Source organism: Moschus berezovskii, chromosome 4 (assembly GCF_049115385.1).
Source record: "Moschus berezovskii isolate FMDL1 chromosome 4, NW_MosBer_1.0, whole genome shotgun sequence".
Lineage (NCBI taxonomy): Eukaryota > Metazoa > Chordata > Mammalia > Artiodactyla > Moschidae > Moschus > Moschus berezovskii.
The window spans coordinates 43,119,059-43,139,964 of NC_142463.1; the positions used below are offsets into that span (position 1 = coordinate 43,119,059).

The 20,906-nt window shown below is 37.8% G+C and overlaps 1 protein-coding gene across 3 annotated transcripts in view; it reads right to left on the minus strand.

Annotated features, from left to right (window-relative positions):
* Positions 1-20,906, minus strand: part of DNAI4 (dynein axonemal intermediate chain 4) — a 105,305-nt gene that overhangs the window by 60,592 nt on the left and 23,807 nt on the right. For all 3 annotated transcript variants that reach the window (XM_088835367.1, XM_055403964.2, XM_088835368.1), the window contains 3 exons: positions 20,033-20,145; positions 5,294-5,450; positions 1,593-1,732 (listed from right to left, as the gene is read on the minus strand). In XM_088835367.1, the coding sequence (XP_088691493.1) occupies positions 1,593-1,732; positions 5,294-5,450; positions 20,033-20,145 (410 nt within the window). The remainder of the gene's footprint in view (positions 1-1,592; positions 1,733-5,293; positions 5,451-20,032; positions 20,146-20,906) is intronic.

Below are 20,906 nucleotides of genomic sequence, written 5' to 3' on the forward strand. Positions count from 1 at the left end.
AAGTCAATTCAAAAATACAGAATGTATTCCCATTTACTCAGGTAACCTTTAAATTTTTCAGCAATGTTTTATAGTTATCAGTGTACAAGTTTTTCATCTCCTTAATTAAATTTATTCTGACATATTTTATTATTTTAGATGCTATTAGAAATACAATTACTTTTTTAATTTCATTTTTGGATTGCTCATAGGTAGTATGTAGAAATACAAATGAATTTTGTGTGTTAATTTTATATTATGAAACTTTTCTTTTTATTGTAACAATATGTTTATTTAACATCTATGTTAATAAACATGTTAAATGTTTAAATAAATATTTTATTTAAAATGTTTATATGTTAAATAAACCTGTTGTGGTAATCATTTCACAGTACATGTAAATCAAACCATCATGTTGTACTTATACACTGATGCATGTCAATTATTTCTCAATAAAACTGGAAAAAACAGTCTCTTGTTAGAAAATACATAGATGGATCATGGTTTTTTCTTACATATTTTTGATGTTTGCTGTCTTTTATAAATCCATCCTGCCAACTTTTACTCTTTAATTAGAGTCTTTAATTTGTTTAAAGTAATTATTGTTTAGGAAGGACTTCTGATGCTTTTGTCTTCTTTATGTCATACACTTTCTTTATTCTTCAAATCCTCCATAACTGTCTTCTTTTATGTTTGATATTTTTTAAAGTGTATCATTCTTATTCCTAGTTTTCTTTTCTACAATTTTTAAGTTATTTCTTGGTGATTGCCTTGGGGATTAAAATTAATTTCTTAAAATTTTAACAATCTACTTTAAAATAATTCTACCTTACTTCCATTATATAAACTGCTTCTCTACAGCTAAATCCCACCCACTTTAAGTTGATGCCATAAATTATATCTTTAAACTTTGTATGCCCGGTAGCATAGATTTAGAATTATTATTTAATATACTTATTTTAAATCACATTAGAAAAACACAGGCGTTACAAGTCAAAATTACAATGCTGGCTTTTGTATTTACCTATGTAGCTACCTTTATCAGTGCACTTTATTTCTTTCTATGTCTTTGAGCTATTTCCTAACAGTGATAAGCATAATATAATCTTTCTGAATTAGGCAAGAAAAGACAAATGCCTTGAGTCAATATTCCAGGAAGCTCCTAGACACGTGAAAACATACAAGCCAAATTCTTTGAGAACAAGGTCTGCTCTGTTCCTTCTAGAACCAAGGGCCAGGGTCTCACACTAGGAAGGCAGGCTTCTTTCTTTAAGACCACCACTGTATCTGGGAGGGGAGTGGGACAAGAGAAAATAAAGATGCCACAAATCTTCCCTTAATATGTGAAGAGTACAAAGTTCCATGATACAGTTTGTATAAAAATCAAGATTGATAATTATGCTATTCCAATCTTCTGAATCTGTATTTATTACTTATTAACTAAATTGTCAAATTTTGAAAGTTGTAGATCACAGTACCCAGCTATTGTTGTGATTTGGCCAAATCATTTCATTTTGCCTTATATACTTTATTATAATAGTTGTTAATCAACAGGCCCAATGGATGTATATTAAAATATGGTAATTTGTCAAGCAGAATATAACATAAATTACCTTTGTCTTCTTTCAAGATTTTGTCACATTGAACGTCTTTATTCTTTGGTGCTCCATTAATAGTCTGCATCATCCTCTCTACGTATAAGTCATTGCCCAATCTATTTCGACAAAGAGTCTCATAGTTCTTGTTTCTCTGGCTATAAAAAATAATATATACTCAACTTACTAATAAAAATTAATTTTTACCACACATATCTTTTTATATTATACTTTTTCTCAAAATTACATTTAATGTAGATTGCACTAAAAAGTGAACAATCAAAAATCTTAGGAAAAGACTGCATTAAACTACCTCCAAAGGACTCTTTTACATTATATTCCCCAACATCGCTACAACTTTGAGTACCCACAAATAGTGCAATAGGCCTTGCACTATTACCACATAGGTTTTATGAACTTTGATACAGACACTCAAAAAAACCACAAATTTCTCTCAAAGTACTACTTTTGTGTCATTCCATAATATGTATTGCATGTGTGTGTGTGCTCAGTCGTGCCCAACTCTTTGCGACCCCATGGACTGTTGCCTACCAGGCTCCTCTGTCCATGGGATTCTGCAGGCAAGAATACTGGAGTGGACTGTCATTTCTTTCTCTGGGGTTCTTCCTGACCCAGGGATCAAATCCAGGTCTCTTGCATCTCTTGCATTGGCAGGTGGATTCTTTACCACTAGCATGGCATGGGAAGCCCTGTACTACGTATTATTTTCATAATTAATTAATTCTGAGTATTCCTTTGATTTCCATTATGATTTCTCCTTTGGTTCATGAGGAATTTTATAAAATGCACTTTTTAACTTTCAAAAGTGTATGTGAATATGTCTCTATGTTTTAGTTGAGATTGATGCTATTAATTTTTATCTTCATTCCACTGTGGTCAGAGAATTTAATTTGTCAGATATCACTTCTTTGAAATTTTTGAAACCTTGCTTCATGGCGTGTACATGGGTGAGTTGTATAACATTCCATGTGTGCTTGAAAAGAGTGTGTGTCCTCTAATTGTTGAATTCAGAGTTCTACATATTACCATTAAACTACGGTTTTGGTTCAAATTTTCTATATTAATTTTTTATCGATTGACTTATCAATAATTAAGAGAGGCATGTTTATATCTTCTATTTTAATACTTATCAAGTTTCCTATTTTTGCCTCATATATTAAGAGGTTGCTTTATTAGAAGTTTCATGTTTAGAATTATTATACCTCCCTTATCATTATGAAGTGACTCTATCTCTAATAATGCTGTTGGTTTGTTTCTCTGTAAATGATATGTTCTTTACTGTTTTCTTCTGCTTTTAAAATCTTTTAGGGATTATCTTAGTGGTTCAGTGGCTAAGAATCCACCTTCCAATGCAGCAGACATCGTTCAATCTCTGGTCAGGGAAATAAGATCCCACATTGCTACAGGGCAATGAAGCCAATACAGCACTGCTACAGCACCTGTCTGCTGTAACTGGCGAAGACTGCACGGAGCAACTACTGAGTCCACGTGCTCTAGAGCCCCTGTGCCACGACAAAGAGCACATGTGCTGCAGCAAAGGCCCAGAGTAGACAGAAAAAAAAAATTCTTCTTTTAATATTTGGTATTTTGGAGTACAATGTATCCATTGGTATGTGTGGATTTCTTCTTTTTTTTTTTATACCTATCTCTGTGGAATGGTGTTTTTCAACAGTTTGGGGAAATCCTTACTGTCTTTGAATAGCACCTTTCTTCCATTCTTTGCATTCTGCCCTTTCAGAAATAATTAGGTGCATGTTAGACCTTTAACCTGTTATCAATATCTGTTTAATTTCTCTCTGATGCTTTAGGTATCCTTTTTCTCTCCAAGATTCTGTATAACTTAGCTATCAGTCAGTTCAGTTCAGTCGCTCAGTCGTGTCCGACTCTCCGTGATTTATTAAATATCTATTCAATTAATCTTGTTTAAATTTTAAATGCTTACTTTTGAATAACAAAGATTAAAACTTTGTTTACTTTTTAATTTTAACAACTATATAAACTAAACTTTATTTTAAAATTCTTTTAAAATTTTTTTGATAGTTCCTTAGGGTTAATGATGCTTTAACTTGATCTTATTTTTCTTGTACTTTTTTTAGTTATTTTTGACTGTGCTAGATCTTCACTGTTGTGTGTGGGCTTTCTCTAGCTGCAGCAAGCAGGGGCTACTCTCTAGCTGCAGTGTGCAGGTTTCTCATTGCAGTGGCTTCTCTTGTTGCAGAGCACGGGCTCTAAGGTGAGCAAGGTTCAGCAGTTGTAGTGCTCAGGCTCAGTAGTTGCAGCACAGGGGCCTACTTGCCCTGAGGTGTGTGGGACAGAACCAGTGCCCCCTACTTCATAAGGTGGAAACAACTACTGTAACACCAGAGAAGCCCCTTAACTCTTTTATTTAAATATTTCACATATATTTTATACTTTATATTTGGTAACATCATTGTCTATAGTCCTCAGGATCTAGACATGGGATTTCTTATTTTTTTAACTTCTCAGACATATTATCTTGTTTCTTTATTGGTAATTTTTACTAAACACACTGAGGAAACCTTAAGAGTCTAACTGGGATAAGCCTTCCTCCAGAGAAGAGTTGTATTTCCTTACGATAGTAGCTAGGAGACCCTACTGACCTGGCCCACTTGAGATAATTGAGATCCTTTAAGGGTCTTGGTTTAAAATAAAAGCCTCTCTTTTGATTCTCTCAATTTGGGGGGATCCAAGACTTACTGGTGGGCTCTAGATCCATGTGCTAATATTATCATTTGCCTCTAGCATCCCTCCCTCTCTGATTTTAGATCACTTATCTATCCCGTTGTTATTCTTTTCTTTTCCTTTTTCTTGTCCTAGGAGTTTCCCCTTATGTCTCATGTGCTTTAGAAAAGTATGTTATTCAAGATCTAATTGTATTATATTTTATAGTCCAAACAATTTTACAATATTTTATATTTGGGTAAAAATAATACCATAAAAATTATGCTAGTGATGAATTTTTAGTACTATGAATCATATTCAAATTATACTTGAAGGCAAATAATCTGAATAACTATATAAATACTAAATAATCTATTTATGTAGCTATATTAATTTAGACAGAGCACACTTCGGAGCAAGGAAAATTATTTGAGATAAAGAGGGGTATTATATAATGATAAAGGGGTCAAGTCTACAAAAAGACGTAACAATCCTTTATGTATATGTGCCTAACAGCAGAACTTCAAAATACATGAGGCAGAAATCCATTTATAGTCATTAATAAAGAGAAATGGAAAATCTGCTCTCAATAGTAAATTCCATCACATCCCCATAACACATTTTCCCTTCTTAAGTTTAAGTTGTTTTGAATATAAAACTGACAGTCATTTCTTTTTATATTGAAAATAATTCATATATGTATAAAAGAAAAAAATCATTAAAACCTATACTGAGACTTAGAGGCTTCATTTCTTTTGTTATTTAACTTAGTAGCTCACCTATTATTTAAAGAATATGGTAAAGCTATGAGTTACTCCTCTAGGAAGAACATACAATATATATACTTTTTACATGTAATTTCATGGGGTACAAATATCACTTTATAGGATGCAATTTCACAAGGCACATATACCACCAGTGTTTATCCAGAAATCCTCAAAGACAGAAACAAGGATAGAGCCCTCTGATTTAGCATTTAAATTACAAAACAATGTAAACAATTAAACCACACATACCTTACTTTCTCAGCTTCTTCAGATTCTACAGAAAACATAACTGTTGGTAGATTTAAAAAGTTCATTGTTTCTGTCTCTGTGAGAATTATCTCTATAGTCTTCTCCAGGTCTTCTTTTGTTATAATTTTTCCAGGTGTTGCCCTCATAACTCGTAAATCTAAAATATATAACTTAATGAAAATAATTTACTAACTGCTAATCTTAATCTTCATTTCATCAAAATGTCATGATGAGTCATACATTGCAGGTGGCTTTATATGTTCAAAGAATACATCATGTTGTGAGATGTAGTCTATTTAAACTTTCTGAAGCCGAACTGGATCCAATGGCTCATAAACCATCTCCGCTGCTGATATATCAAGCTTACCCCAATATCAAGTGTATAGTCATGACTACAAGGGCATCCCATTACATCTATCCCATAATATTAACAGGGAGATTGAGGTGAATGACTGCTGATACAACTCAAAAGGAATATGGACAAGTGTATTTCCCAAATAATATGCAACCCTTCTCTGAGTCCTGAAGCTAATTTCTTATCTATATCTAATATCTTGTCTGTATCTTCTTTTCCTTCCTATCTGTTGACTTTTGATTTAGATGATAGCTCACCTCTAACCATCTTCACCAAGAGCTCAAAAGATTCTCCAATGAAAGTTGTGATTAAATACAGGAGAAAAACAGACTTAATATCCATGCAAAAAATATGTTGAAAAGAGTTAATCTCAAGTCTGTAGTCTAGTCAGAGTCCAAGGTTCTTAAAAAATTTCACTGAGGACAGAGTTTCAAGGCTGGGAGTTTGGACTTGGTTGTATGGGTAATAAAGGAGCCATGACAAGGGTATATAGGTCAGAATTCAATGTTTTCTGTTAAAAATTAGGGTGAGAAGCAGGAATCCATGAGATTCTGACATGGATAAAGCTTGAATAGGCAAAGGGTATAAACTTTCCAGAGATTACGGCTTAGTCTCCTTAAGAAGGCCCAGAGTATGAGAAAAACACCTTTTTCATAGCCTCAAAAAAAATACAAGCTACTAATTCCACAAATCAATCACCAACATTTGGAATTGATAAATAAATTAGATATACTCATCAATGAATATTAAGTAGTAACTATGACATTAAAATTATGAAAATGTTTGTGATAAAATGTCAAGTGACTAAATAGTCCATGACAAAATCCATGGTATGATTGTAACAATTAAAATACTAGTGCACATGAAGAAGCTGCGGAAATAAAATTTTAAATTACCAATCCTTTATAGTATTGGGTAATTCTTTTTAAAAATGTTTTTTAATTTTTATTATTTATGCAATAAATTTAAAATGAGGGAGAAATTATTTATATAAGTAAATCTACCGACATAGCAGATATAGGGTAAGTGAAAAAGTAAATAAACTATCAACATGAACACAACTGGAAAATATCTAGTCCAAATTGTTAGATTGATCAATGAAGAAAATGAGAAACAGACAGGCTAAGTGAGAAGTTTAAAGTCACACAGGCAGTTTTGAGCTCTTCTCTAAACTTCCTTTCTTTAAGCCCATCAGGTCTTCATTTTATGATTTAATTACACAAACGTCAAAGTAGCTATGACAAAGCTAGACAGCATATTAAAAAGCAAAGAGATTGCTTTGCCAACAAAGGTCCATATATATAGTCAAAGCTATGGTTTTTCCAGTAGTCATGTATGGATGTGAGAGTTGGACCATAAGGCTGAGCACTGAAGAATTGATGCTTTCGAATTGTGGTGCTGGAGAAGACTCTAGAGAGTACCTTGGACTGAAAAGATATTTAAACCAGTCTATCCCAAAGGAAATTAACCCTGAATATTTATTGGAAGGACAGAAGGTGAAGCTGAAGTTTCAATACTATGGCCATGTAAGTAACTTATCCTCTGAGAGTCACGACTCATTGGAAAAGACCCTGATGCTGGGAAAGATTGAAGGCAAAAAGAAGGGTGTGACAGAGGATAAGTTAGTTAGATAACATCACCAACTTAATGGACATGAATTTGAGCAAACTCTGGGAGATAATGGAGGACAAAGGAACCTGGTGTGTTATAAACAGTCCATGGGGTCACAGAGAGTCGGACATGACAGCAATTGAACAACAACCTCAAAGTACCATTATGCTAATTATATGTACAGATATGCTAATTATAAAAATGAATGATCTTACAGTAGATAGAACCAATAGAGTAACACCTTAGTTACCTACCATGATTGAGGAAAGTAGTTTTCTTTTACTTAGGGCAAAGGATCTACCATTCATAGACAAAACCCTAGGATGGCAGAAAGAATTTTTGTCTGGATCTCTCTAGCAACCTCTGCATGAATGTTGGTTGAATATGTTATATATTGAGAAACTGCCTCAAACTCCACTATACACCTATAGAATTTGTCTATTCATGAACCAGATACCCTAACCCTAAATGGACTTTAAACCAGATTTAACTACATATCACTCTCCACCTAGAAACACATCACAATATATAAATCTGCCTTGCCTGTTTTTATTTCCTGCTGGTGATGGAGGGAACATAGTTCCACTCCTGATGATTCTTACAGAAGGAAGAAGATTTAGAATGACAATCTTGGCTCTTCTTCACAGCTTTACTCATGATTCCCATTGAGAGGGTTGCAGTAGGCCTGAGATGGTCTGATGTTTTATTGAATGGGTGGGTAAGTCTGTCAAATTTGAGAGCTTAACAGCAGACCTTTATTCATAATGTGATATTCTGGCTCCAATATACCATATCTACATTTATTATATTTTTCAATTAATTCAGATCTGCACAGGGAAAAGGGATGTCATTACTTGGCTCCCTTCAAAGACCCCAGTAGCTAATCATCTATGAAGTCTTCCTTGGCCTCTGCATAAGCTAGAATTGGTGTGATACAATTGCAGTGCAATTCAGTCACATAAGCATCTTATTCTCACCCTTCCTCACAAATTACATACGTATCAAGACACTTTATGGGTTCATGTAAAAGATACCTATTATTATTCAACTGTTCTGTGAGACCATCCACAGTCTATAGGTAAGATGATGTTTTGGCTCCTACCTTGCCATTAAAACCATAAGCTTTTGTAACCACAAGACTCCTTTTGGTTATACAGTAAAAGCAATGGTTCTCAAACTTTGGCATGCAACAGAAGCATCTGGAGAGCTGATTAAAGTAAAGACTGCTGTGACTTACCCCTAGACATTTTTTAACATTTAATAAATATTAATTTTAGAATAGTTTTACATATACAAAAATCCACAAGAATATTACAAAGAGTTACTGTATACCCTGTACCCAGTGTTTCCTATTGTTAACATTACTTTGGTACCTTTATCACAACTAATAAAACCAAAACTGATGCCTCATTATTAACAAGAGTGAATCAGTCAGTTCAATTCAGTCGCTCAGTCGTGTCCAACTCTCCGCGACCCCATGAATCACAGCACGCCAGGCCTCCCTGTCCATCACCAACTTCCGGAGTTCACTCAAACTCATGTCCATTGAGTCGGTGATGCCATCCAGCCATCTCATTCTCTGTCGTCCCCTTCTCCTCCAGCCCCCAATCCTTCCCAGCATCAGAGTCTTTTCCAGTAAGTCAACTCGTTGCATGAGGTGGCCAAAGTATTGGAGTTTCAGCTTTAGCATCAGTCCTTCCAGTGAACACCCAGGACTGATCTCCTTTAGAATGGACTGGTTGGATCTCCTTGCAGTCCAAGGGACTCTCAAGAGTCTTCTCCAGCACCACAGTTCAAAAGCATCAATTCTTTGGCGATCAGCTTTCTTCACAGTCCAACTCTCACGTCCATACATGACCACGGGAAAAACCATAGCCTTGACTAGACGGACCTTTGTTGGCAAAGTAATGTCTCTGCTTTTTAATATACTATCAAGGTTGGTCATAACTTTCCTTCCAAGGAGTAAGCGTCTTTTAATTTCACGGCTGCAATCAGCATCTGCAGTGATTTTGGAGCCCCAAAAAATAAAGTCTGACACTGTTTCCACTGTTTTTCCATCTATTTCCCATGAAGTGATGGGACCAGATGCCATGATCTTTGTTTTCTGAATGTTGAGCTTCAAGCCAGCCTTTTCACTCTCCTCTTTCACTTTCATCAAGAGGCTTTTGAGTTCTTCTTCACTTTCTGTCATAAGGGTGGTGTCATCTGCATATCTGATGTTATTGATATTTCTCCCAGCCATCTTGATATAAGAGTGAATACTCTATCCCAATTTCCTTAATTTTTAACCAATGTCCTTTTCCTTTTTCAGGACATATTGTAGGATATATTATGTACATGTATATACATGTAGGATATATTATGTCTATCGATTGTGTCCCCTTAAGTTTCCCTACACTGTGACAATTTCTCAAACTTCCCTTGTTTTGATGACCTTGAGTTTTGAGGAATACCGGTCATGTATTCTGTAGAATGTCCATCAGTTGGGTTTGTCTGATATTAGACAGGTTATGGATTTCTAGAAGGAAGACTACAAAGGTAAAGTGTCATTTTCATCATATCATATCAAGGGTACATGCTATCAACATGACTAACTACTGATGATGTTCACCTTGACCTGAGGTAGACTTTGTTAGCTTTCTCTGCTTTAAAGTTACTCTTTCCCTCCCCTTCTATATCCTGTACTTCTTAGAAGGAAGTTGATATGCAAAGCCCACACAAATGAGACAGAGAGTTAAGCTCCACCTTCTTGAAGGAGAAATATCTACATAAATCATTTGGAATTATTTTGTATATATTTGTCTGTTATCAGTCATTAATTTAATCAGTCATTCACTTGAATCACTATGTACTCATGGATATTTACTGTATACTTTAGGGAGTAATCCACTATTATATACTTTGTTCTTGAAATTATTCCTCCTATTACCATCACAAGATGTTGGCTGCTATGCCCTTTTCACATAGCTCAGATTTTTTGTTTGTTTAATGTAGTTTATTCTCTTAAACACTTGTTTCCATTCAGTTCAGTTGCTCAGTCGTGTCCGACTCTTTGTGACCCCATGAACCGCAGCATGCCAGGCCTCCCTGTCCATCACCAACTCCCGGAGTTCACCCAAATCCATGTCCATTGAGTCAGTGATGCCATCCAGCCATGTCATCCTCTGTCATCCCCTTTTCCTCCTGCCCTCAATCTTTCCCAGCATCAGGGTCTTTTCAAATGAGTCAGCTCTAAGCATCAGGTGGCCAAAGTTTTGGAGTTTCTAACACTTGTTTACTTTCTGATTTACCTTATATACGCTCTGTCCAGTCTAGAAGTAGTCATTTCTCTAAAGACCCCTGGTTCCTTTTATTGGAGAACAGTATCAGAAACCAAGATCTGGGCACTGGGTATGCTTGTTGCTATAGGGGTGTCATTTCTTCTAGGCTTTCTTAGCAGACAGGGCTTAAGAGATATTTGTGTCTATAGTAAACTCCCTCCACACACACATATAATCAGTATATACATTAAGCTAAACATTAGTTTACTCTTTCTGATTCTCACTTAGTATCATATGGGTAATTCTAACTTTCTCCCCTTGTTTGCCTGCAATCTCCCACTCCAATGACAGTGAAAAAATCTAGTTTGTACTATCTGCCTTCCACTTATTTACATGTTTAATACTAGTATACACGTACCATGCTTCAGATTGTTAACTCACACTCCAATGGAAAATGACTCTATCAAATAAGAGTATGGTGTCTCTGTGTACTTCCATGTTTTTAATCTAATCTCCACTCAGTTTCAGTGTTACTTAGGGCTATACCTCCTCTGACAACCAGTCTTTCAGTGAAGTTATGTCGTCTATTTGTAAAGCAGTTAGATTCTTACGTCACAGTTTGTATTTCATTCTGGGTGCTCTGATTTCCTGAGTTTGTTTTTTTTTTCAATGCAGTATATTAAGGTTGACTTTCTGTGATGTAAGAGTCTATGGATTTTGATAAGAGTACAATGTCATGTGTCCACCACTATGGTATCACACAGAATAGTTTCACCAGCCTAAAAAATCCACTGTGCATTTCTTTTCACATGGAATATTTCTTTATGTTCAGAATTCATTCCTCGGTAATTAAATCAGAATTCTGGACATGGGATCTAGGTTATCAGTATTTTTAATACTAATTTATAAAAGCGTTATATATTAGAAGCATGTGGGAAATTTTTAAATATACCCAAAAGTGTGTTAGAGCAGGACTGAACCAGCTTGCAAGGGGCAATTATTAAATTATCAGGAATTTTGTGAGCTAATCATTAAATATAGTCATTATTCAAAATTAAATTATATAAACTTACAACTAAATACATATTAAAAACAAAGATAATAACCACTCAAAACAACACTTTCTATGTTATTAAATTTTATTATTCCCTAGACTCTTGCAGTTATATTTCTTGCATCTGTATGATAAAAATACTAAATAACAATGTTTCATTAAGCATGTTTTGCAAGCTTCCCACTCAGAAATTTCATGTTGGTAGCTTGAATTTGTTGGGGATGAAAATATTTATACCACAGAAATTGGCAAATACTACAAATCACAACTTTCTCTACTTCAGAGTAGGTTAGTTTTATACTTATCAGCACACCACTGCTTATGCCTAATCCCCTCTGCAAGATATTCCTATATTGTTGGCCTAGAGTAAGACATGAGTGTGGGAAATTTTTAAAGGTATATAGATTATGTTACTGTGCATTCAAGATCTAGAAATGTGAATCTAAATGAGTTGCCAGGTCATCAGTTCAATTCAATACAGTTGCTCAGTCATGTCCGACTCTTTGAGACCCCATGCACGCCAGGCCTTCCTGCCCATCACCAACTCCTGGAGTTCAACCAAACCCATGTCCATGGAGTCGGTGATGCCATCCAACCATCTCATCCTCTGTCGTCCCCTTCTCCTCCTGCCCTCAATCTTTCCCAGCATCAGTCTTTTCAAATGAGTCAGCTCATTGCATAAGGTGGCCAAAGTATTGGAGTTTTAGCTTCAAAATCAGTCCTTCCAATGAACACCCAGGACTGATCTCCTTTAGGATGGACTGGTTGGGTCTCCTTGCAGTCCAAGGGACTCTCAAGAGTCTTCTCCAACACCACAGTTCAAAAGCATCAATTCTTCAGTGCTCAGGTTTGTTTACAGTCCAACTCTCACATCCATATATGACTACTAGAAAAACCAGAAGCAGAATTGTTTGGGTGTGACTCACTTATAGAGGCTTGACTTTGTAGCCAGAATTTGCCAGCAAGCCAAGATGATATAAGCATCGATACTATTCTTCAATGCTTCTGGAGGTGAAGTTTTGATACTTTTGCTTGTTTTTGTTAGAAACAAGTAGAGGTAGGTGTGCCTGGGATTCTCCAGGCAAGAATACTGGAGTGGATTGTCATGTCTTCCTTCAGGGGATTTTCCCAATCCAGGAATCAAACCTGTATCTCTTCAGTCTCTTACATCAGCAAGTGGGTTCTTTACTACTAGCACCATCTGGGAAGTCCTTAGAGGTAGGCCTCAAGGCAAACTGTTACATAAAGATTATTGTCTTTTTCTTAAGAGCAATGCAAATTCATTGAAGGGTTTTAAGCAGTGAGAATGCAGTTAGATTGCGTTCTTAAAAATATCATTATAATAGGGATGCTGCTGCTGCTGCTAAGTCGTTTCAGTCGTGTCCAACTCTGAGTGACCCCATAGATGGCAGCCCACCAGGCTCCCCTGTCCCTGGGATTCTCCAGGCAAGAACACTGGAGTGGGTTGCCATTTCCCTCTCCAATGCATGAAAGGGAAAAGTGAAAGTGAAGTGGCTCAGTCACGTCTGACTCATAGCAACCCCAGGGACTGCAGCCCACCAGGCTCATCCGTCCATGGGATTTTCTAGGCAAGAGTACTGGAGTGGGGTGCCATTGCCTTCTCCGATAATAGGGATAGAGTAGGATAATTAAATAGTTGGTTTAGAAATCCCTCTAAGGGATTAAAGACAGAAAGGGAATTTTAAGTGAGTTTGGGGAGACTGTTGTAAACTACTGACCACTCAAGAAAAGATCTAGTAACCTAGCAAAAATCCACACTACCTTGAAGAAAGACCAGGTAGTTCTAAGCACCAGGCACACTCAAGCCACAAACTCTGATTGTTAAAACACAAGACAATATATATAGGGTCTCAATTATGTTATTAATACATGAAGTCAGGGAGTTAATGGTTCTTGAAAAGTAGCATTTCTGCATGTAGCCAAGACAGAAACACAGGTGAAAAGGGAAAGAAAGCAGGTGAAAGGGGACATTATACCAAAACCCAAGATAAATTACTATGTGGTGGTGGTGTAGTCACTAAGTTGTGTCTAACTCTTGTGACTCCATGGACTGAAGCTCACCAGGCTCCTCTGTCCAGGGGATTTCCCAGGAAAGAATACTACAGTGGGTTGCCATTTCCTTCTCTAGGGGAACTTCCTAATCCAGGAATTGAACCCAGGTCTCCTGCATTGCAGGTGGATTCTTTACTGACTGAGCCACCGTATGTCACCATGCTTCTAATAATATGCTGCTAAGTCACTTCAGTCGTGTCCGACTCTGTGTGACCCCATAGACAGAAGCCCACCAGGCTGCCCTGTCCCTGGAATTCTCCAGGCAAGAACACCAGAGTGGGTTGCCATCTTCTTCTCTAATGTGTGAAAGTGGAAAGTGAAAGTGAAGTCACTCAGTCGTGTCCACTCCAAGCGACCCCATGGACTGCAGCCCACCAGGCTCCTCCATCCATGGGATTCTCCAGGCAAGAGTACTGGAGTGGCTTGCCATATAGATCTGATTTATAGTGTCATGACAGTCCCCATTAGAACACACAGGGTCAAAGGAAGAACTAACGATGCAAGCCATGATGTCTATCCAAAAATGAGGAAGAAGATGATTTTCTCCCCTGCCCACTTATTCCTTAACTCTAAAAAAACAAAAGCCCTTTTTGTTCTCAGGGCTGTGCTCCCTTGTTGGTCTGCTTGTAGCTCTCACAGGAATCCTGTACTTATATAAATTCACTCTTGTCTACCTTTGCCTCACATTGAATTCTTTCTGCAAGGAGACAAAGAATCTGAGCTTCATTAAGTCCTAGCACAAGGTGAGCAGTTTCAATTAGAAGACAGTAGATTTGAGTTCCCTCTCAAGTTAGGGATTGTAGGTTCAAGCCCCAATATGAGGTGTGGCTGAGTTTGAGTCCCAAACAAGGAGTGTGGTTTCAACTCTGCATATAGTTCGGAAAAAATTGGAAGGTGGCAAGAATATATGTAGAGACTGCTGGGGGAAGTTATGACAATAATTTAATTCTCTTTCTCCCATCCTGAGAGGATGGGCTTCTTCCTACAACAGACATTCCTAACAGCTTAACTTTCACTGCTAAGCCTTTCTCTCTTCGAGGCCTCTTTCCATTAGTACTGCCTGAGAAATCATGTATTTGGCTTTTCCAGCCTCTCTTGAAGCTGATGGTGGCACTGTGACATAGTTCTGGCCAGTGAGATAAAAGCAGAAATACACAGGAAAAAGGAAGGCTTCTGGGAAAATGTTTACTGTCCTGATAAATGAGGGAGATGGAACTGGTGTCCAGAGTTGGGACAGGTATTATGAGGTCCTGTAGCAAGAAACAAGAAAAGGCTGAAAAAAGAATAGCAGAGCTGCCAATTCTGATTTGATACGACTATGCCACAAAAGCAAAGCCAAAAGCTATCTACCTTTCAGTTCAGTTGCTCAGTCATGTCTGACTCTTTGAGACCCCGTGAACCACAGCACACCACGCTTCCCTGGCCATCACCAACTACCGAAGCTTGCTCAAGCTCATGTCCATCGAGTCAGTGTTGCCATCCAACCATCTCATCCTCTGTCATCCCCTTCTCCTCCTGACTTCAATCTTTCCCAGCATCAGGGTCTTTTCAAATGAGTCAGTTCTTCTCATAGGTGGCCAAAGTATCAGAGCTTCAGTTTCAGCATTAGTCCTTCCAATGAATATTCAGGACTGATTTCTTTAGGATTTACTGGTTTGATCTCCTTGCAGTCCAAGGGACTCTCAAGAGTCTTCTCCAACACCACAATTCAAAAGCATCAATTCTTTGGTGCTCAGCTTTCTTTATGGTCCAATTCTCACATCCATACATGAATACTGGAAAAACCATAGCTTTGACTAGATGGACCTTTGTTGGTAAAGTTATGTCTCTGCTTTTTAATATCCTGTCTAGGTTGGTCATAGTTTTTCTTCCAAGGAGCAAGCGTCTTTTAATTGCATGGCTGCAGTCACATCTGCAGTGATTTTGGAGCCCCAAAATAAAGCCTGTCAGTGTTTCCATTGTTTCCCCATCATGAAGTGATGTTTTCCCCATTTGTCATGAAGTTTTCCCCATTTGTCATGAAATGATGGGGCCAGATGCCATGATCTTCGCTTTTTGAATGTTGAGTTTTAAGCCAGCTTTCTCAATTTCCTTTCATTTTTATCAAGAAGCTCTTCAGTTCCTCTTCCCTTTCTGCCGTAAGGGTGGTGTCATCTGCATATCTGAGGTTATTGATATTTCTCCCGCTCATCTTGATTCCACCTTGTGCTTCATCCCACCCAGCATTTCACATGATGTACTCTGTATATCGGAGAAGGCAATGGCAAGCCACTCCAGTACTCTTGCCTAGAAAATCCCATGGACAGAGGAGCCTGGTAGGCTGCAGTCCATGGGGTCGCTACGAGTCAGACATGACCGAGTGACTTCACTTTCACTTTTCACTTTCACACATTGGAGAAGGAAATGAGAACCCACTCCAGTGTTCTTGCCTGGAGAATCCCAGGGACGGGGGAGCCTGGTGGGCTGCCGTCTATGGGGTCGCACAGAGTCGGACACGACTGAAGTGACGCAGCAGCAGCAGCAGCAACTCTGTATATAAATTAAATAAGCAGGGTGACAATATACAGCCTTGATGTATGCCTTTTCCAATTTGAAACTGTCCACTGTTCCATGTCTGGTTCTAACTGGTGCTTCTTGACCTGTGTACAGATTTCTCAAGAGGCAGGTCAGGTGGTCTGGTATTCCCATCTCTTGAAGAATTTTCCAGTTTGTTGTGATCCATACAGTCAAAGGCTTTGGCGTAGTCAATAAAGCAGATGTTTTTCTAGAACTCTCTTGCTTGTTCGATGATCCAATGGATGTTGGCAATTTGATCTTTGGCTCCTCTGCCTTTTCTAAATCCAGCGTGAACATCTGGAAGTTCTCAGTTCATGTACTGTTGAAGGTCTGGAAGTAATATCAACTTCACGTATATCTACCTTTAACTTCCTTTAATGTAGAAAAACTGTCTTCATTTAAGCTAATGGTAGTTGGGTATTCTGTTACTTGTCAGAAGCATTCTGTAATATAGGCTAACACCAGAAAGAAGAGTTCATCAAGCACTTTTCCTATAAATATTTTAACTAATCCTTCATTGTCATCTCAGAGGAAAAGACATCCATACCACACTCCAACACAAATGTTCCTCAAGGAAACAGCCACTTATTTCAGTGCTTTAGTTCAGTTCAGTTCAGTTCAGTTGCTCAGTCGTGTCCGACTCTCCGCGATCCCATGAATCACAGCACGCCAGGCCTCCCTGTCCATCACCAACTCCCGGAGTTCACTCAAACTCATGTCCACAGAGTCGGTGATGCCATCCAGCCATCTCATTCTCTGTTGTCCCCTTCTCCTCCCGCCCCCAACCTTTCCCAGCATCAGAGTCTTTTCCAGTGAGTCAACTCGTCGCATGAGGTGGCCAAAGTATTGCAGTTTCAGCTTTAGCATCAGTCCCTCCAATGAACATCCAGGATTGATCTCCTCTAGAATGGACTGGTTGGATCTCCTTGCAGTATAAGGGACTCTCAAGAGTCTTCTCCAACACCACAGTTCAAAAGCATCGATTCTTCGGCGGTCAGCCTTCTTCACAGTCCAACTCTCACATCCATACATGACCACGGGAAAAACCATTGCCTTGACTAGACGGACCTTGGTTGGCAAAGTAATGTCTCTGCTTTTTAATATACTATCAAGGTTGGTCATAACTTTCCTTCCAAGGAGCAAGCGTTTTTTAATTTCATGGCTGCAATCAGCATCTGCAGTGATTTTGGAGCCCAAAAAAACAAAGTCTGACACTGTTTCCACTGTTTTTCCATCTATTTCCCATGAAGTGATGGGACCAGATGCCATGATCTTTGTTTTCTGAATGTTGAGCTTCAAGCCAACCTTTTCACTCTCCTCTTTCACTTTCATCAAGAGGCTTTTGAGTTCCTCTTCACTTTCTGCCATAAGGGTAGTGTCATCTGCATATCTGAGGTTATTGATATTTCTCCCGGCAATCTTGATTCCAGCTTGTGCTTCTTCCAGCCCAGCGTTCCTCATGATGTACTCTGCATATAAGTTAAATAAGCAAGGTGACAATATACAACCTTGACGTACACCTTTTCCTATTTGGAACCAGTCTGTTGTTCCATGTCCAGTTCTAACAGTTGCTTCCTGACCTGCATACAGGTTTCTCAAGAGGCAGGTCAGGTGGTCTGGGATTCCCATCTCTTTCAGAATGTTCCACAGTTTATTGTGATCAACACAGTCAAAGGCTTTGGCATAGTCAATAAAGCAGAAATAGATGTTTTTCTGAAACTCTCTTGCTTTCTCCATGATCCAGCGGATGTTGGCAATTTGATCTCTGGTGCCTCTGCCTTTTCTAAAACCTGCTTGAACATCTGGGAGTTCACGGTTTATATACTGCTGAAGCCTGGCTTGGAGAATTTTGAGCATGACTTTACTAGCGTGTGAGATGAGTGCAATTGTGCGGTAGTTTGAGCATTCTTTGGCATTGCCTTTCTTTGGGATTGGAATGAAGACTGACCTCTTCCAGTCCTGTGGCCACTGCTGAGTTTTCCAAATCTGCTGGCATATTGAGTGCAGCACTTTCACAGCATCATCTTTCAAGACTTGAAATAGCTCAACTGGAATTCCATCACCTCCACTAGCTTTGTTCGTAGTGATGCTTTCTAAGGCCCACTTGACTTCACATTCCAAGATGTCTGGCTCTAGGTCAGTGATCACGTTATCGTGACTATCTTGGTCGTGAAGATCTTTTTTGTACAGTTCTTCTGTGTATTCCTGCCACCTCTTCTTAATATCTTCTGCTTCTGTTAGGTCCATACCATTTCTGTCCTTTATCGAGCCCATCTTTGCATGAAATGTTCCCTTGGAATCTCTAATTTTCTTGAAGAGATCTCTTGTTTTTCCTATTCTGTTGTTTTCCTCTATTTCTTTGCATTGATCACTGAGGAAGGCTTTCTTATCTCTCCTTGCTATTCTTTGGAACTCTGCATTCAGATGCTTATATCTTTCCTTTTCTCCTTTGCTTTTCACTTCTCTTCTTTTCACAGCTATTTGTAAGGCCTCCTCAGACAGCCATTTCGCTCTTTTGCATTTCTTTTCCCTGGGGATGGTCTTGGTCCCTGTCTCCTGTACAATGTCACGAACCTCCGTCCAGAGTTCATCAGGCACTCTATCAATCAGATCTAGTCCCTTAAATCTATTTCTCACTTCCACTGTATAATCATAAGGGATTTGATTGAGGTCATATCTGAATGGTCTAGTGGTTTTCCCTACTTTCTTCAATTTAAGTCTGAACTTCGCAATAAGGAGTTCATGATCTGAGCCACAGTCAGCTCCTGGTCTTGTTTTCGCTAACTGTATACAGCTTCTCCATCTTTGGTTGCAAAGAATATAATCAATCTGATTTCGGTGTTGACCATCTGGTGATGTCCATGTGTAGAGTCTTCTCTTGTGTTGTTGGAAGAGGGTGTTTGCTATGACCAGTGCATTCTCTTGACAAAACTCTATTAGCCTTTGCCCTGCTTCATTCCGTGCTCCAAGGCCAAATTTGCCAGTTACTCCAGGTGTTTCTTGACTTCCTACTTTTGCATTCCAGTCCCCTATAATGAAAAGGACATCTTTTTTGGGTGTTAGTTCTAAAAGGTCTTGTAGGTCTTCATAGAACCGATTAACTTCGGCTTCTTCAGCATTACTGGTTGGGGCATAGGCCTGGATTACTGTAATATTGAATGGTTCGCCTTGGAAACGAACAGAAATCATCCTGTCATTTTTAAGATTGCATCCAAGTACTGCATTTCGGACTCTTTTGTTGACCATGATGGCTACTCCATTTCTTCTAAGGGATTCCTGCCCACAGTAGTAGATATAATGGTCGTCTGCTCAGTGCTTTAGTCAATGGCTATTTCCTCTTTGATCTTCACTCACATAATCCTTGGTATTATCTCATGTTTTATCTTCTACCTGGAATGAGTCTCTCCAATTTGTTCTCCTGACAAATTACTAAATTTAAAAACCCAATTCAAAAGTCAGTAATGTTCTTTATGAATGTTCTCCTGCTTTTTACTTTCCACCTCATAGTAATCTTTTCTAAGTGTTCCCATCACATTCTACTTATGTCTCACTATGGAATCGATCACAGTATATCAGAATTATTTGTCTCGAAGCTGAGCTTTTTTTAAACAGGGTTTGTGATTACTAAGGCTGTTGGTGCAAGGGAATCACTTGGGAATTTTTTAAAATCTATAAATATTACCCTGATAATTCTCATGTGGCTGTTGCACAAGCCAGCATTTGGGAATGATTACCATAGTTCTTCTGTCTCAAGCACCCAAAATATAATGAACACATTTGCTAAAGAAATAATGAACTGTTACTTAAATAAAAGACTGGATTCTCATTACCTGTCAAACTAGACAATCTTTCCCGTTTAAAGGATGGTTCTTCTAGGTCTTCTGCCATTGATTCAGTAGTGGATACACTTGACTTAGAAACTGTGCTGCTTCCTAAAACTGACCTTTAGCAATGAAAAACAACATTATTTATTTATTTATATGTCCTTATGGGCAATTACATGTATAAATGAAAACTATCAGATACACACAGAGAAATCAAATACACTGTAATCATATAAGCAAAAGTGATAAAAATAAAGTAATTCTTTAAAAATTAAGTTGATAATTAGTGTTCTTTAAGTAAAAGTCTTAAAATCCTTTGATCGAAAGTCTATGTCTAAAGTCTTTCAATGGATACCCAACAGTATATTTAGGATAAAAATCTAAAATACAGCCTATCTACCGAGATTCTCCATTTTATCATCATATCACTATTCTTTTTTTTTTTTAAAGTTCCTCAACCTTATGGAGCTCTCTTACCTCAGGGTCTCAGCCTTGAATACTCTGCCTTTAATTTTCACCAGGTTTCTGCTCATTATTCAAATCCCATCTTAAATGTACTTTCATTCAATTTGATAAATGTCTTCTCAAGATTTAATTTAAAATAAAGTTTATATATTTGGTGGGAAATCAATACATTGAAGAGTCCAAAAATAATTTCCTTTAAACATAGGAACTTAACATTACTCTATGATATTACACACTTTTTCCTTTCTATTTATAGTTTCAACTGGCCTCCAAAAGGTTGGGCTCAGTTTATTGGATCATCCTTTGTTTTGCACAGAACTCCCATGGCATCTGTATGCCAATTTGGAAGTAAATTCTAGACAGCATATTTTCTCCTAAAATTTTGTGCTCAGTTAACATCTGGAACTTTTAATTT